The 19,600-nt window shown below is 38.6% G+C and overlaps 1 protein-coding gene across 1 annotated transcript in view; it reads right to left on the bottom strand.

Annotated features, from left to right (window-relative positions):
* LOC128906265 (uncharacterized) overlaps positions 1-15,259 on the bottom strand; it is a 40,776-nt gene extending 25,517 nt beyond the window's left edge. The window contains exons 1-5 of the mRNA XM_054193296.1: positions 15,123-15,259; positions 14,667-14,758; positions 13,622-13,690; positions 8,049-8,082; positions 230-280 (exon numbers count right to left, since the gene is read on the bottom strand). Of these exons, the coding sequence (XP_054049271.1) occupies positions 230-280; positions 8,049-8,082; positions 13,622-13,690; positions 14,667-14,741 (229 nt within the window). The 5' untranslated portion in view covers positions 14,742-14,758; positions 15,123-15,259. The remainder of the gene's footprint in view (positions 1-229; positions 281-8,048; positions 8,083-13,621; positions 13,691-14,666; positions 14,759-15,122) is intronic.
* Between the last annotated feature and the right edge of the window lie 4,341 nt (positions 15,260-19,600).

Raw genomic sequence — 19,600 nt, 5'->3', positions numbered from 1 at the left:
AATGTCTTAAGTTTGAAAGTCTTTCTATGTTTCATAACTTCATATTCTCCTAAGACCTTTTCTTACATAAATTAACCAGTGCACAAAAGAAAAGCAATGGTTCAAATGTTTGGTAACTTGCACTGCTTCTTAAACATAGTCAACCACCTGCTTTGGTCATCATGAAAACAAAACCACCAATTTCAAAGTTGCACCTGAAAAGGACATTAGCTCATTTATATTCAGCTACCTGGTCTCTGTGTTTCATACTTCATCGGAGTTTGGACTGGAGCTGGAGAACCTAGGATAATAGTTTGACAGTTAAAGACTGCTTCTTCTCACTTGCTTTTATTAAGTACTCAGTAGAACATACAAACAAGTTAGAGATCTGAACAGTTATCTTCATTTTACAGTTTAATATAGGCTCAGTAATAGCAGTATTTCACCTTGGTACACTTTCCTTTTGTAACTTTACTGCTCTACGTAAGAAAAATTCTTCGTTTCCACTCCCCTTCCCCACCAAAACAATATACCAAATGCGTGAATGTCACAGAAGCAGAGAATATTCAATTTTTATTTGATTTTTAAGTGCTTTTCATGCTGCCTAGTTATTTAAATTATTTTAACTATTTGGTATTGTGCATGACAGCCTACCTATGTTATAGATACCTGACAGAAAACTTCTGGTCTAAACATTTAGAGCCTAAACACAGTCCCAGAGACAATCCATAAAGTCATTAAACTGCGCCTTCTTGTACATAGGGTTCTGCATATATTCTTAATCACTCAGAGCTTCAAACTGTATTTTTAGACATGCTTCCTTTGGAATGCCTTTCCCTTGCCTCCCTCTTCCCTCAAATCCATAGACACAGACACACCACAAGAGTGCTTTAATAATATCCTCAATATTTTGTAAATTGCAGCATTCAAGATTAAATCAAGATGACACACCAGTACTCATTTACTGGAAAAAGTGAAAGTTGAAGTTAAACTATATATTTGTCAATGTAATTTCTATTTTTGAACTGAAGATGTTTTCCATAGTGATGGCAAATACAACATGTTGTATACATCAATGGTTTTCTCCTCTTTCTGCACAAGATAGGCAGTTAAGAGATAAGTATCAAAGCTGTAAATCAAGTCAAAGTTATAAACATTTTACAAACAACTCTGCTGTATTAACGTAAGGGAAGGCTATGAGAAAGCACATCTCCCTTGATTTCTTATAGTAAGTTATCCATCTTTTTTGGTAAAAAGCTTCAAAGTCTCTGGTACCTCGTCTCTGGGTACTCTGCAAGTATACTTTTGACACCGTGAAATAAGATTTTTAGTGTTTTATTTTCTCTTTACTTCTAAGGACAAACTGTATTTGCAGAGAATTGCACCAGAAGCAGTTCAGTTCACAGTGCAGTCTGCCTTAACACGGTTGATGTTTACAAATATGGTCAAGTTAAAAATCAAGTTGCAGCTGCTACTATCACCAAAGGTAGCAGTTTGGGGTTTTGAGATATTTTTTTCTTTAAAAAAATAATTAGCAAATACCATATTTTCTTTTTAAAAAAATATAAAATTAGCAAACATTATCATTGCTCCCTGCAGAAGTTTAACAAAGCAATTATGATCTTGAAGACACTCTCCCATTCATCAATAGCAGGTTTCCAGGCTAATATTTAATTCACATTTACTAGCCACATGGCTTTGTAATGCTATTAATAATGCAAGTTATATTTATTAAGCATCTCAAAACCAAAACACAACAGTATTTTCCCTTAAAGCACATCAGACTGACCAATGAGCTGGAAATCAGCTGGACTGCCAGGCTCAAAGGGCAACAACCAACAGCCCAGCCTCTTGACGTTCAGTAAGCATCAGAGTACCCCAATGACTGATTCCAGGGCATACAACAATTAACATCACCATCAATAACCTGGTTGAGGATGCACAGAACACGCTGGGCAAATTCACAGACATTAGTAATTTAGGGGATACAATCAATGGCACAGCTTCCATTGAGCTGGACCTCAGGAACAGTAAGGATTAAAGAAACTTTAAGAAACTTGGTAGGAAGTGTAGAGTTCTGCAGCTGAAATAATCCCATTCACGAGTATAGACTGAGATATGGCTGACTGAACAGCTGCACTGTCAAAAAGAACCTCAGAGTTATGATGAATGCTAAGCTAAATATTAGCCAAATGCATGTCTCCCATAAACTAGGCAAACTCCATACTGAGATACTGGCATAGGCAGCATACTTCAGAATATCTTATCCTCCATTATTTGGGATTTGCGAGGCTGCCTAGTTCCATTCTTCTCCAGTTTTAAGTGGGATGTGGAGAAACCAGAGAGGGTCCAGTGAAAGGGCCATCAAGACAAACAACCCAGGAAAAATAAATTATGAGAACAGGTTTGGGAGCTGGACTTGTTTAGCCTGGTAAAGTCGAAGCTAAGGGGAGACCTAATAGCATGGATACCTGAACAGCAGCTACAAAGATGAGTCAAACCCTTTGGGGATGTGACAACGGCATAACAAGCAGCAGCCAGAAATAGCTGCTTAGGAGGCACGGATTAGATGTTAGGATAAAATTCTTCTTTAAGACAGAGAAGCAACTACAGACTGATTAAACACAGGTAGCAGGCTCTCTGTCCTTGGAGATATTCAAAGCTTCAGTAAGCAAGTGATGATCCAGCACTGGCCGTAGTCCTGCTTCACTCAGGAAGTTCAGAATCACCTAATTAGTCCCAGGAAATCCCTTCCAACTAGTGATTTTATTTAGTAAGGGATATTTTCCAGATACTAGTTATCTATATGAACAACAACAACAAAAAAATAATCCCTTTCCTTTCAATATTCAATGACACTGTCCTGAACATACTCCTTTGTTCTCCACCTTTTACATCTATACATGTATTTGTAATGCACACAGCATTCCTAATGACTGCCAGAAATAAACCAGCTATGTTTCAAAATTTAAGGACAGTTTCAGACATTGACAATTCAGTTACTCAGTGGCAACAAAGAGGTACTGGACTCAGCATTGTAAGTTCACTTTTGAACACAAGAGGTGAAGTGCACAAACACTCTATATTCCATTGTATGGGGGAACTCCCCAAGAGAGAGGTGGTAAGGGAGTCTGAGTAGCATTCAATCTTCGTAATTCTATTACGATTTCTGAAACATGTTCTCTTCTAGTCTGTAACTCAGCAAAAAACTTCCAGGTTTCCTTTCTTTAAAAATGTAGTAGTTTTACACCCCAAAACCTTATGCATACAAATCAATGCTTGACAAGCACAGAGGGACATGTTAAAATAAGTAAATTTATGTTATATCATAAAGCTGAAATGCTGACCAAGATACTGATAAGGCTGTCATTGGTGAACCCAAAGCAGAATACATGATATTTGTGCTTTCACCAGAGGAAGAAGTTGTAGTCAGTAGTGTTAAATAAATGCAGCTTATCTTCCTCCGATTCCTCCCATTGACTCCAGAGCTAACAGAACAACCATAGTGAAGCTTTCTTCACTCATGGTGCTACTTAAAGGTTTTAAGTTGAAGAATGTAGACATAGGGTGCTAGATCCAGCTACTAAACAACTACAAGATCTCATTACACTTTTCAATACTTTCTGTGTGTATTTTTGTAAGAGAAGTACTACAAGCTGATTCTGCATCTTCCTGTAACGCAAGAAAAAGTCCACAGGCTGTGCAAAAAAATTCCATTAATCCACTCTGTGCCAAATTAACTTCACCAAAAAAGCTAGGCAGCCCAGAAATGGCTTTAAGAGGGCATGTACTCTATACTATGCCTTCTACCTGAGCTGCCTCATTTTAGTAGTAAACCACTACTAGTAAACCACTGTATTTTTGCCATTGCCTAGGGAACATTTGCCTAACGTATATATTGGCATTCTCCCCATCATTTAATGCCTGTCGCTCAAAGCAAAAAGTTTCCCAAACTTCTGTCTGCTTTGGCCAAAAGGTCCTGGGAAGGAAAACAATGTTCAGTCTCGTCCCCTCCTTATCCCTGAACATGTACGTGCAACTGCCTCAACTAGAGCTGAAACAAATCTTCCATCTGTCCAATTCTATTATTGTACAAGGAAGTCACATAACTGAAATTTATATACTTAGCTGAGCTTTGATTTAACTCTATGAGTAAAGTCCTAGAACTTCAGCATCTTCTCTTCCCACATCTTCTACTAAGCTGCTCTCCTCTGAACTGCTGGGGAGCAGGCAAAAAACCACTCCAGATACGCAATTCTGTCATTACCACAAAAATAACTTGTTGATAGTTTTGCTATATGGAAACTTGCATGGTATCCAGATGTCTGTCTTACGGAAAGCGGTACTTCTCCAAACACAATTATCTGGAAACAGATGCATTTCCTGACTTAACTGACTTCAAAACCAACAAGATTGTACAAGTTAAACAGTCAGGTTACTCACGCTCATCACTTCTGGATTCTGAGCAGTTACTTTTGATGGGTTCAGAGAGGATAGTGTACATGGCATGCTCCATTTGAAAACACTCAGAATCCAAATTTTTTTTTAATTTTGGTTTACAAATGATAGCAGCGTTAGTGGTGTTCTCCCTACTCGCAAAGGAACTTTGTTTTAATTCTGCAGCAAGGAAGAAATTGCAGATGTTGGTGTGAAACATTTTACTATGTCAAACCTCATCCTCTGAAGTACCTGTTCTTCCTTAGACAGCATACATTTCAGATACTTGTCAGGTTTTGTCCCAAGTGATTTACAAGAAAATCCATCCTTCTCTTTGACAACATCCATATATTTTTGTTCCTGGCTCTTTGAACTCCAGCTCTGTGAACATACTGCCACATTTCACATTAACTGGAGTATCTGATAAATGAACATTAGAACTGGACTGCAGATCCAGTAGCAATACGAGGAACATCTCATTAATTTATATCCTGAAATAATACTAGACTCATACTTTACTGTGTACCTAATTTAAGAATATCCAGATTTTTCATGCTCATTCACAAGACTTCACTACTTAACTCCACAAAGGCAGTATAATCTCCATTCATGATTACTATATATATCTGCAAACTGTAGAAAAAGTTATTAACTATTTAAAATGAAAAAACAAAGGCCAAGCAAATTTAGAATTTATTCTTATATTTCAGTGACAGAGTACAACGAATTTCCTGGACCTGCTGGCTCTTAAGGAAGAATTATTTGTATAGTTGGTAATTTGTCTGTGGGAGAGTTTCTGCATATACATTGAATACATAATTCTGCATTGCAGTCCCCAAAATAAAACCTGAATTGCCATCTTTCAAGTTACTCAGGTGGAAAGCTTTTCTATCTGTAAAAAAAAAAAAAAAAGCCACACACAACAAAAAAAACCCCTCACACACCAAAAAACCCACCACCACACAACTAAAACATACAAATAAACTTCATCAGGCAAAATTTCATTCTCTTTTGGACAAGTAAACCCTAGTAGTGGCTTGCAAATTGGCCTCCCACATCTGGATCTTCAGTGAAGCAGAGTTCAGTATGGATAAAGTACGATAAAGGAGATATCAATAGTATGAATAATCATTTCATAGTAGAAGTAAAAGATGTTGATTGCTTCAAAATGATCACTGAGACACAGAACTTTCTGGATTAAAGCACAGCTTGCAGTGCTTCTGACACGTGTTGGTACCTTGTGATGCTGGGACTTTGCCAGAAGTTAGAGCCAGCTTGTTTACCAGAATTTCATTTCTAGATTCTTCACTTTAATAATCAGATATTTTAATTTATGTCTTCTCGTTCTGTAAGATACATCACAGTTAAAAGATTCTAACCTATAACATTTCCAGACATGCAGTGTTTACAATAAGGATATGTTCTTAACCCGAATTCTCCATGAACACTGAACTTGTAGTATATTAAGCAGCACTGTTTTCCAAAGTCTTTGTAACAGGCTCCTGTATTCCACCACTCTTCTTATAGTCTTGCTGCCACACCTTCTGTCCTCTTATTCAAGTCTCACTTGCTAACCCATGTATCCATTACATTACTCCTCCAAAACCAGATTTTACGGTCTTGAAGCAAGAACCTCTTCAGCTAGTGAGTATTACTTTTAGTGACTATTTCTGATGAGAAATACAAATAAACCTCTCTAGAAATTGTCTTCCATTAGAAGCACTGAGCCAAATAAATCTGCTACAATTCTGTACTGCTCAAATACACAGGATTTTGAGGAGACCTATGTTTTCAGAACTTCTGCAGAAATTCTTTCAAGGAGCTTCATTACCAGTATTTCTAAAAATAAAAGATCTGCATGCGGTACTCGTGTCTGCTGAGGCAAATGCCTCAGAATTGTTCACACACTTGAATGATGTGTTTTGCACTGATATTCTCTTGTCAACACGAAACAATGAGAGTAGCTAATGAAGCCCAGTCTCTTAGAAAACAGATTGTGACCAGTGCTTTTGTAAATCTTTCTTTTGTGTTGATTCTTCGGGGTCCAGTTGATACCGTAAACTGGCAATTAAGGACTCTCTAAGACTCAATCTTGGAGTGTTAGAAAGCAGGCATTCTTTATTGCAGCACTGGGCACACAGGGTACACTCTGCCTAGTGTACATGCCAAGTTGCTCAACTACAAAGGTTATAAGCAGTCACAATATACATATTCATTACATTTCCCAGAAATGATTAACATTCATATTATCACCTAGAACTCATTAATATATGTAAATGTCCTTGACCCATGCGCATCCATGTCCACTGGTGGTCTTCCAGGGTCCTCTGGTGGTCATCGATAGTCTTCCTCACCACGTCTGTTGGTTGAACTCAGTCTTTGTGCATACTCAGTCCGTCTTTTGGCCTAGTTTGCAACTCTTTGTTTTCACAAAACTAGCTTACTCTAGCATCTCTCCTTACCTATTCTACTCAAGGATACAATGTCTCAAGGCTTCCTTTTATCAAACTAAACCCAGCAGGTGTTTAACCCATACACTTACTTACAAAGCATTTCAAACTTCGCTACATTATTCCAGTAAGGAGGGAACTATGTTCTTTTTAACTCAGTATTAGTAAGGCCTGAGGAGCCTTCCACCCCAGTGTTTTGTGCTGTTCACGGCTACTGTATCACAGTAAAGTGGTGAGTTCAGCCTGCAGCACTTCCCTCAGTAGAGGACTGACACCATTGCTCTTCTCTGTGCAGATGTGTATTTCCAGGAACCCTTGATCAACTTGGTTCAAAAAGGCCGAGAGGTTCAAAAGATACTGGGGAACAGATGACAAAGCCAGAATATAAACCTTGTTTCTTAGGAGAACAGGCTAAGAAGATAAACTAGAAGTGAAAGGCTTATTTCTCATGATAACTGACTGCATAACCTTTTTGGGTTTGAATCTTCTCATTGATTTTTAATCAGTATTCCCATATCTGCCAATGTTCTGTGCTTCCTGTACTTTAAAAATATTGTATGTCATCATCAGCGCCTTTACAACAAAATTTCCATTTCTACTGTGAGCTAGTTATATCCCACATTTTCAACCTGTTATCACAACTCTTATTTTTGTTGACATATGACAGTCTGAATTCACCTTCTCAGTTTCTGGGGGAAAAGATACCCCAGCAACTGAGTTTACCTTTAACAGGTCTTTATTACTCCAAGTTCACTACAATAAAGACAGACAGAACATTCCTGTCATGCAGCTAGGCTGCCTTAGCCTGCTGATTTAGCTTCTTAGCATACTGCCTGAAGCTTAGCAGTGAGCGCATAAAGCTGACAGACAAGTGGGAAAAGGTTGAGCTTGGAAAAGTAAGAAACTAAAATACTGACTATCCGTCCCTCTACTAGATAGATAGACAAATATTTAGATGTGGAAAGGCATAATTAGGGTTTCATGTGCTAAAATATTTCTTTGCTCAGCATTTCTCTAGATAGAAATCTCAGAAGAATGTTCACCATATAAAGAGAAACACAGTTATAGACACATAAATCTGGCAAGCGCAAATACCTCAACTACTAGAAAAGCAACAAACATTAAAATCCCCAAGCAATATCTATCCTAAGAGGCTGGAAGGAAAAAAAGTGTTATACTTACAATAGACAGTCTTGAGTCTCAGGGCTTTCTCTTTCTTTAATTATGAAGATGCAAGTCATCCCAAAATAAAATAAGAAAAAGAAATTAACGTGCTGCACCATTTGAAGGAAAAACTCTGTACTTCCTGAGAAGCCTTTGCAGATGAATTACATTACAGACCAAAGTTTCCATTGCCAAATAGGAAAAATCAAAGCCTTTATGATTTTCTGCAAAAGCTGGAAGTACTGACAAAAGTGTACTTAGAGTTAATACAAGGTTAATAAGCCTTGTTATTAATGAAGTTTAAAGAGATGATTACAGCTTGAAACACAACATCTCAAGGATGCCAGACATAACCTTGAGTTCTGCATGATTACAGCTCCTAAGTTTTCAAGAGCTGAAGTTCCAGCAAAAAAGAAGAAAAAGAAAACTTGCCCAGAAAGGAAAGACTAACAAAAAGAAGCTCTCCCACCATTTTGAGTGGATTTGGCTAAAGCCTTCAGGCTAGCCAAATCTCCTGAAAGTTAATTCAGATCATGAAGAACAGGAAAAGTAGCTTTCATCAGCTGAATCCAGAACAGATTGCTTTTTGGCAGAATCTAAGGAAAAGAGGAACTTAAATTCTCATTTCAGAACATGGCTAAAACAATCCTGACTCACTTTGAGAACTTTTTGGCAAATAAAAACAAACTCGCCATTTACAAGAATGAAAAAATAACTGTGATCATTCTACCAGTAGGGCAGCTGTCTGTCCAGAGCAGTCCAAACAGTTGAGTCCTATATTTTCAGTATTTAGTGGCATGGAAGAGATGCTGCATGCTGATGTGACAATTCAGTAGGAAGTAAGACTGACACAATTGTTAATTGTTTAAGCTGCCAAATAGCTGTTTTCATGGCAGTTATAAAAAAAGGAAGTTACCTAAGCAACAGTATCGCCACAAATAGTGGGTGGTGGTGTGCGAGCTCAGCAGGACTTTATAACCTTAGAATACAGTCTCTTTTGTAGTTATGCTGCCACAAGTGTTTTCACTACTTGTCATTCTACAGAGTTTTACAACAAACAGCTGCTAATACCTAATTTTTCAAACAAGCGAAGAAAACATCAGGAATTGTGAGCTGCTGCTCAAAGAGAATTTCTTCCTGTCCATTTTCGGACAATCAACTTTGATTTTGATTGCACTTGGATTACTGCTTTTGTTAATATTAGAAATGGAGTTCCACAACTGAAGCTAATGGGTCCATTTTACTTGTGAACCCTTCTTGAGGTTTGTTTAAAAAAAAAAAAAGGCAAGAAGCAAAAAACCCAAAACTACATCAGGAATGAAGATTCTCACACATTAGGTAAGAAACTTATTCTCTGTCCTGGGTCAAGTGTTCCAAGCAAGTTGCAACAGCTGTTTTTGAGTTAAGATTATGAAATGTTAGGGTAACTTCTAAAGTGTCTAACTTCAAGAAGCCCAAACTCAAAACCTCCTGGTTTTTAGGGTTCAAACCCCTGACACAGATTGTAATCTGAAGAGCTACTGTATAAATTAGTTTTCCACAAAATTAAAGTTCACAGGTTATCTAACAAAAGTTTCAACTGCATAGTTAAGTATTATGTTAACACAGAATCACAGAATTTAGTTGTTCCTAAATATATACACTCTTGAAAACATATCAGTTAGACATTAGTAGCTCATACACAGAAATTCTATTTATTTTTACTCTTCAAGCTCAGACTAAGCAAATCAAGTTGTTGGGTTTGTTGTTTTTTGGTTTGTTTCCCCCTCCCAAAAAAAAGAAAAGCTCTAGAGTTTTAAGCCTCTTTGGATCATGAAGACCAGCTGCAGAACATAATAGCATACTTCTTGAGACCAAACATAAACAAGACAAGAGCAAGGTAATTTTCCTGTAACTGAAACCTATCTACATTAACATTCCAAATATCAACACAAAAATGTCCAGTTAAAACACTTTTCCAGCATGGTTGATTTTAATGCCATACAGAAGGACAGAAAGTTGCCTGTACCTCAGGTATTTTCAACCACAGGTTCTGATGCACAGCAACTACAGGGCAAGAGGTATAGCAGAAACAAGAACTCTGAAGTGGTGAAGACAAAGACTAACAACTCTCTTCACAGATTTGAACGTTCCTTGTTTCTAATGAGGTTGCAGAGTCCTGAATGCAGATTCCTCTCCTTTTGGAGCGCAATAGGTATTTCTACCCTGTCTATCCCCAGATATGAAGGGAGGGCAAGGAACCTTGAATCCGTGATAGAAGCAGCACTAGAAAAAGTTAGATGTGTATCCTGCTTATCACTCAAGCTCACTCAAGTTCAAGACACCGAAGCACCATAGTCATGAACACTGAAGTTAGTGAGAAATATAAACTCTTGGCACAACACAGAATCAACTCTCAGGGAGAGAAACGAAATGAACTTTAAAGAGGTGCATCATATAGAACTAAAATACTACCTAACATTTTTTAAATTAAGCATTCAAAGACTTGAGAACCTCTATGTTTAAGTTTCATATATCATAGAATGCAAATGGCAACAATTTTATCTAACTAGATAACTGATCATCTATTATTTGAATAAAGCAACTACTCAGACTTGTTTGGAAAAAAAAAAATCACATAAATTTCAGACTGCAAATGGAAAAGTCTTCAAACAAAACCTAATTTAGTAACAAGCTAGGAAGAAAGTCATTGCACCGACTAATCATTTGCTTGAAATATTTTAAAGTTACTTCTATTTTACTTATATTCTAATGCAATACTTCAGTCTATTTCTCACCCTTGAAATCAATCCAGCAGGTTACAGAACATTAAGCCTGCAAATATACAAATTAAAACACAAGTGAAACAACTCAGGACTCACTTTCTTGTAAGAACATAGACTCGGCTTAATGCATCAGATTATTAGCCTCCAACACAGCCAAAGGAATTCCACAAGGCTTTAGGTATAGGCTTATTCTCTTTTAGTTTGGGAAGTAAAATATTCTGGGTAAAAATTCTGTCCAACTTATAACAAATCTGGGTAGTCTGCCTAAGCTGCCATGAAGAGATGGCTATTATTTACATTTTCCCCTCCAGCAGCAAGTGATTTAGGCACTATCAGTTCAAACACCCAGGCTGACAGTCAGTACAGGAAAAACACCCTAAAAATCTCTAACTCACGAAAAGCAATATTCCTTGAGTCTGAGAAGAGTAGCACAAATGAATTAGATTCCCCCCCCCAGAAAAACAGATGTCTTAATTCTTTGGTTTCACATAGGTCACTAATAAAAAGACTCCCTAGTTTTATGGAAGCTATGCATTTGATACAATTTACCTAAGAAGTATGCTTGAGGTTTGGGAAGTGTCCTCTCTGTAAAAAAATAGCATCAGAATGAGTAATTTATTTGGAGTTGATGGTACTGACATACAGGTGAGCAAACCAATCCACATATAGAGACCAAACAAAGGTATGCAGAAATCACCTAATAAATGTCACAGGTAAGTATCTTGTCTACCTATCCAAAACCCAGAATAACCAAACCACATGGGTGACAAAAAAAATAAATTATACAATAACCGTGTACGCAAAGTCAATTAAACTATACCTACAGATCTGTCAGACAGTCAAGCTTTACCTCTAGAGCTACTCAAAATAATACATTTTACTGTGAATAGCTACGGGAAATACAGGCAAATGAAATGAGAATCATTTCACACATGTAGCAAATTTTACACTTGTTTCTTGGAATTTTTCGAGTGACTGTCCTTCTCCTCATGAAGTATCATTTCTTGTGTTTTTGAAACATCCTCTGGTGGAGGACAAGCATAAAACATCTTTACCAAAGCCATTTTAAAAACAATGGGTAGCTGTAAGAAAAAAGTCATCTCACTGAAGTCATAAGAAATAGCTGGCGGGTTGGCTACTGCCAGAATCTAGGCAAAATACTACCATCTTCTCTTCATTTTGTTGTGTTGTCAGGACATCCTTTGGTATTATTTTGAAGAGGAACTCCTCTGATACGGAGCAAACTAAGCTATTCACTATCAGCACCTATCCTTTATCAAAAAGGAACATAGCTCAGGACTTTTACAGTTACTTCAAACTGGGTGATACAAAAACTTCTTGACATAACCCAATGAATTCTGATATTCTTCTGACAAAACACACACTAGATTTCATGATTTAAACTGAGGAATTAGAGGTAACTGAAAACAAGGATGATACGATCTTGGAGAATTTTTCCTACAGAAATGCAGTCAAGTGACTTACCAGGACTCTACACCAGCACTAACATTCAACATCTAACAAGCATCCAGTTTTAACCTGCCTGATTCCTGTTCACGATCAGTTTGCAGTCCTTCATTAACTCCTTAAAGTTTGACAGATGTAGCCTAGCATATACTGATTTCCCTGAGTGAAACAGAAGGAAAACTACATGCAGATTTTCTAAGAAAATAATCACTAGTTTTCCCACTTTAAAAGGGAAAACCAGCAATAATTGGATCACTATCAAGGTTAACTAGGAAATAAAAAGAAACAACCATAAAACCAAAAGAATATTTGGCAGGACATGAAAAATACTACAGTATTGGACACTTCTACTGGATCAGCAGGGCACAAGACTGAATCCTGGGGGGACAAAAAAGAAGTGTTTGGAGAAAGTGGAGATAATGACTTATTTCAACACTATTAAAGTTATCAGCAAACAGGTAACAAAATATGATTAATCTATCTTGAAAACCAAGAGGTGGGAGATGCCCCTCAGCTACAACTGAAAGAGAAGGGGCACACAAACACTTGAAAAAGACAATATTGCAGTTAATCCTTAGTGTTCCAGGAAAAATAAAAATGTCATTAAGAAAACACTAGAGGAGGCACTTCAGTGCCACAACAATACAATCAATTTAATGACAGCGATCATAAGTAACAGAGGGAAGTATAGACAACTGAATATGTCTCAATTTTATAGACTGAAAATACGGAATTTTAAACAAAAGATAATCACCAGCCCATCAACAGTCAAAAGTTCAGTCAAACAACATTTATAAAAGCCTCATCTCCAAATACGTCCTCACAGAACACTGTCTAATAATTCAAACACAAAACAAGCCAAGGCAGTAAACCAGAAAGTTGCTATCGAGATGCTTCAAACAAACAGAACCATATGAGTTGATAGTTAAACCTATGTAACTCCTGCAAGAAATCCAAATTGATGTTACTATCAAAGTAACAGGAAAGCTAGTTTTATTCAAAGTACAGGCGAGTTTTGTAACTTGTAAAACACAGCAGTACTTTTCCCAACTGTATCCAAAACAGAAGTTTGCATTCTTTCACTATCTGTGACTTTCGTGTAATCCAAATGTTAATTTCACAATTAACACACATTTACCTTTACCCATGGTTGATGTTTCAAGTTACACACTGTATGAAGCAGAGTTGTGAGATTCCCACCTCATCTTTTCCTGGTGATTTTGCAAGCAAGTTACTGTTACAGATCTATCAATGAGTTAGATAAGCACTTGAAGCAACGTGACATAAATTACTGATTTTTACAAGAATCCCAGATTTATGATTAAAAGTGCATATACACTTAATATAGAAAAAGGTTACCTTTCTATGCTTTGCACCACGATAGTGTGACTGAAGACTTATAGAACTCATACATGGAACTTTACAAACCTAAAAAAATAAATTGAAAGCACATCTTCAGTTACGGTATGGATATTCTGTAGCTGGTGAGTTAGAAGAACTGGAAACACATACATTTCTACATCACAATTCTTAGGGTCTTCTTTGGCTTAAACAGTACAATTCGCATGACATTTAGGAGAGCTGCACACCACTAAAGCGATCAGAAACAGCGTGCAAATCTGTTCAAATGATACTTAAACACGTGTTTAAATACACCAGGTGGTACGAATCTTTAAGAGCCTTCCCCTTTCCTCCTACCACTGCTTTCTGTATTTTTAAGTTTTCTAAACTTCTGCAGACCGCAAAGCCAACAAAAATGCATTATCAAACAGTGATAATACACAGAGACAAAGTTACGCCCTAGAATAACTAGAATAATTCACTGTTACATCAAAGGGATCAAAAAAAAAAAACCACACCAATGGAGAAAGACATCTGCATTTCATTAAAATCCCAGACACACATATACCATTACAATAATTAATGGAATACAAATCTACAATTATTTGTTACTACCTTTAGCTCAAAAAAAAAGCAATTATTAATATATGCTAATATTGCCTATTCTCTTGAAATACTGTCACCAGAAAAAAAAACAAAACAAAACACTGCTAGAGCAACAGGATTGACAAATTTAATATGTTCTGACACAAAGTTGTAAACTTTACAGATAAATGAGCCTTTGTAGTCACCTATGAGAAATACTTAACAGAGATTTGAAAGACTACAATTAAAGACCATTATATTGCACCTGTGACTGCTCAAGAACAAACTGAATTCACCAGATCCTAAGACAAGAAGCTGTTCCAGGGACTGACCATGTTATTCTCCACATTAACAGCTTCTCTCACAAGTTTGCCACACTACATCTAGGTTAGGTCTCCATTTCTAAGAGCATGGTTTTTAATACCTTGGGCCTACATTTTAGCATATAGTCTGAAAATCCATCAAGAAACACACTCACTTCACAGTAAAATATTTTCTTTTCAGATTCCGGCTTGCCATCTTCTGGCTTAACTTCTTCAGTCACAGTGCTCATCCTGCAAAACTGGTTCACTGCACACAATGAAGAAAAAAAAATAAATCCAACTCTTGTTTACACAGTGCTTTTCAGCGAACAATTGGGGGTGGGGGGAAAGGAAGCGTTAGTTGGATGAATTCAGTTGATCGTTTTGCTTCAACGCATTTCCAAATGAAACCACATCTTTTATCACTGGGGCACCTTTACAGCCTTAAGCCTTCCGGTAACGGCACCCTCCCCCTTCGTCCTTCTGGAGTGGCTTCACAGAGAAGCCGCTGCCGCGTCCCCCCCTCCGCCGCCCCGGGGAGCGCCGCTCTCCGGCCGCGCACACCCCCGCCGCTGTTCCCCCCCACCCCCGCCGCTGTTCCAGACACGGTGGTACCTCAGCATCTCTCTCACCTGCTGCCCCCCGGCGCCTAGCTCCAGCAGGGCGCCCAGGCCTGGCGCCGCCGCCTCCTCCTCCGCCGCCGGTAACGGCAGCGCAGAACGCGCGCGCCCAACTGCATCCAAGAGCTCGAACCTCCTCTCCGCTACCTCGTCACTTCCGCCGCTTCCACAGCGAAACCAACCACAGCCCCGGCGGCCACAGCCCCGGCGGCCACAACCCCGCTGCGCGCGGCAAGCAGCCAATAGGCAAGAAGCCTCCCACCTCAACCAATGGGGAGCCAGCACCGCCTCGCTAAGCCCTCCCCCTCCCTCCGGCGGCAGCAGCCCTGCTCCCGCCCGGTCGCTGCCTGGCGACCCCTGGCGGGCGGGCGGGAGGGAGACAGCGCGAGCCAAGTAACGGAAAGTAACGAAAATAACGGCCGCGTCGCCGTCTGGTAGACATCCAGCCCCGGCCCGCAGGCAGCCCGGGGCTGGCGGTTGGGCCGCGGGGTTTGCAGTCTTCGGGCCTTGGAGGAAAAATGGGCAGGAAACACACTCGGCAACGGCCTTAATTTAAATGCAAATATTTATTTTAAAATGTCTTAACTTTACGCTTCTGACTGGTAATAAATGTAAAATATAATTTAAGAAATACACTTGAAAGTTCCTTCTAAAAGCAGACAGAAAACAGTACAAAAAAAAAAAAAACCACAACAGAAAAGTGCACCGGTTTTAACAAAATTCCAAAATATCAAATCCATGTTTTTAAAATTAGCCTGCTAGTGATATATCTTGACGTCTATTATATACGAAGCAGCATAGTCGATACTGGTTAGGTTACGTGTTTACCAAAGGTATTTTCGCTAACTCGCTTTGCTTTTGCAGGAGTTGCCAGGTTTGCGTCCCCCCCCGGGCGGCCATCGGGGCTGGAGCGGGGCCCAGCGACTTCAGCTCTCTGAATCACACACCTAAATGCACGTGTTTTACATGCACAAACCGGTACGTTTTCAAATAATGCTTGGGTGGTTGCGGTGTTCTCTCCAGAAATGTGCCCTTAAATTTCTGGGATCAGGCACTACCAGTCAGGGCAAAACTGTTGGTAGATCTCCATGTACCTTTTTTTTAATCTTGTCCTCCACTGTGTTTCCTTAGGAGGAGCAGGAATGGCACTCTTAGTACAGGATTATTAGTGGAGTTTGATAGCAGATTATATCCCTTTCCAAGATTAATGTTCTTATTTATACCAGTATTTTTCATGGGCATTTCTGTAACGGTCAGAGTCCTTTACATGGAATCACATTAAAATGCTTGGTAATTCTTTGTGGTTCTAATCTCAAAAGGACTAATTGAAAACGCTGCACTGCATATGTTGTGTAATGCTTCCATACCCTTCTTCTAAAAAAAATTACAAATTAAAAGTGCAATTGCACAGTGAAAGAATAAAAACTTACAGGGGAAAAAAAAAAAAACCCGAGAGAAGCAAAAAAGGAGAAAATGGGTTCCTTGATTTTTTGAGAGAGAGACCAGGTCTAAACACAAAATGATTTGGCAGCATATATACTTGCAGAACTAAACTGTTGGTGTTAGCTCAGAGTTTCTTGGCAGTACAGCCTCCTGAAGAGAGGATATTTCACCAGTAAAGTGACCTTTTTTTCTTTTTTAGGAGTACAGTTGTAATTAGTGAGCACCACTGTCTTATGAAGGAGGGCAGGGGGGAAATGGGGGATTGCACTTCTGCCTAACACTGTTCTTTTGTCAAAGCTTCTGAAGTATGCCTAAAGTGGAAATAAAGCTACAGATGCAGAAAACAGAAAGGGTGGACGCCACAATGTACCATCCGGTAAAATCAAAAAGGTAGAAAAGCTAGAGGAAGAAAAAGGAAAAGTTTTTTTGATGGACAAAATTGCCTTTAAGGAAGAAAGCGTTCTTTGGTTTTGCTAAGAAGCTGTGTAGGGGAGAAGGAGTGTGAGGAAGGACCCTTTCAGAAGAGGGAAGTTCATTGACCGTGCAGATGAAGAATCTTTTTGGCTGTGATAAGAGTAGAATACTGTCACTGAGAACTGAGATCACTTTTGCCTTTTTGAAGCTCATTCTTAGAAAGACAAAATTAAAAAAAAACACACACAACAATTGATGCTTGCCTCTCCTTATCTCACAGTTCAAATGAACAAAGGAGGGATTTATATGGTCAAAAAGTTAAAATAAAAAAATTAAAAAAGATGTTCAGAAGGGATATTAGAGGGATAAGGAAGGAAGAGACCAAGGTGTGACCTAAGAAGAGGGAGAACAGCAGTGTAATTCCTATGACACCCTCCTGTGCAAAATGGGGAATTCTAGACAGGATCTCACCTGATTTAACATAGCTTTTTAATTAGTTAAATACAATTACTGAGACTAGCTACTCAGCTGATGTTCTTTCCATTACTTTCTGCCACATATTTGTATTAGTCATTGGAATACCATAATGCTACCAATAGAAATGTGAAACTGTAAGTTTTGGCTGTTGTACAGCTGTCCCTGGAGCCCTGTTGCATCAAGGAAATCCTGAGCGACTTCAGACTGCACAGCTAGAGCACCAGCTGCATGACTGAGCTACAATCACCAGCAGCAAGAGAGTTGTTGCAGACACTGAATTTGCCAAGTTTCAAAGACTAACCCCAGACAAGGAACAGGAGGGCTTCATGCCTCCTGGAATGATGTTTTCAGTCTGATTGAGAAATACAACTTAGCATTGAATTACCTCAATCCTTGTTTTCAAGAAATTATTTTCAGCCTGAAGTTACAAATTCATTTCTACAGAAAAAATAAGGACACGATTTCAGAGCACAGAGTTACAAGCAGTGGGCAGAAAATTAATGCTGTAGTCACAGAGTAATTGCACCTTGACAGCAATATATCGATCAAGGTGATCTTTTTTCTCCCCAAAATTTGTCTTAACAATCTTTTTTTACTTTCCCTCCAAACCTCCACCCAAAGAAAGTCTTCGCCCAGGCAAGTGTTTGGGATCTCCATATGTGTTTTTTTTAAAAAAAGGACTTTGTGGTTGTAGTATATTTTTCAGCCTGTCACTGATGATTTTGTTCAGAAGCATTTCTGATAGCATGAAAGGGAAATGTACTCATACTGACAAGAAAATAGGTCACGTGCGTTCAAACACGACAAAGATATATTTGTCAGGGTGGTAGTGTCTATGAACATAAGCTACTGGCAGCCCTCTTGTATGAGTCTCCTTCAGCTAAATAAAAACCTGGTGACTACAACCTGAGCTTGGCCACCTGCAGAATATCTTTGCTCACTACACACATTTACTGAGGTCTGCTTCAGTTGCCACATGATTTCACATAGGACTTCGCAAGATTTAAAAGAGAGGAAGAAACTCCAGGGAAAAAAACTCCTTTTCTAGCAAGAAATTTTCTACAATCTGGTTTAAGTATAGGATTTTTGTCTCAATATAATCAGAAAAATCTTTCCATTTTGAATGTTTACACTAAGACAGTAGAGAGAAAGAGAGGAAGAGAGCAGAAAGAAAAGACAAGAAAAACAGAACGACAACTCTATACCTCCATTATTCTGAGGTTGAGTTTTTTAGTTACATGACACTGATGAAAGAAAACGAGTAGGTTAATGTTTTTCCCCAGTATCCTAGGCAATGTATGTATTCATAGGTAGGGGAAATGGTGTCTTTTAACTATTTCAATTAAAACATCACACATATAAGACAAATTAATGGCTTTTCTGAAGTAACTACAGTGGGTGAGGCTGTCCTACTTAAGTTCCAATATGGCTTCAACACAGAGAGTTAAGAGAAGCTTCTACGCAGGAGAAGATGATTTTATCACACAGAATATTCCTGGCCTTAGGCTTGTTGCCTCCCACTTAGTATTTTAAGCACTAGAAATTTCCAAAAGAATTGCACATGCCCTGTTGATCTCAGCACCTAAAGTCTTACTGACCTGGCTGATGCACAAAGGCCAGACCTCCCTATGCCATCAAGAGGAAACTCAATTCTAAGGATTTTAAGACTGCATCACTGTGATCTAATGAAGGGTGATTAAAACATAGAGATATGCTTCACATTATGGTATTACAATCAAGGAGCAGGAAGTCAGTCTTTCCTACAGAGAATTTAGGTACAGTCCCTTGATCTTTCAATTCAATAGTTAAATCTCCAAACTGAGGACCAACTGAAACCACCTTCCCCCTTCCACACTGCTGCCCTACCCACGCTTCACGTTTTCAAAACAAAGATCTGCTTTGGTAGCCAAAGAATCTAAAGTGAATACAAATTATTGATAGTGTTATCTACAGTGGAGGTCTGCCACTGGTGTAACTGCATCCCAGCAAACCTTAGAAGCAGCAGGAAAATTTTTGGTGCACAACTTTACCCCTATCTCAAATCAGGTTGGTATTCAGTAAAAATAGTGGCTTACAATGGTGTACTTCAGTTGGACTTGCATTTATATGGTGTTCAGCAGCTGTCCACTGATGGCTAAAATCAGGCCACGTTCTCA

This window comes from Rissa tridactyla, chromosome 2 (assembly GCF_028500815.1).
Source record: "Rissa tridactyla isolate bRisTri1 chromosome 2, bRisTri1.patW.cur.20221130, whole genome shotgun sequence".
Classification (NCBI taxonomy): Eukaryota; Metazoa; Chordata; class Aves; order Charadriiformes; family Laridae; genus Rissa; species Rissa tridactyla.
This window is presented reverse-complemented; position numbering and strand designations above follow the sequence as displayed.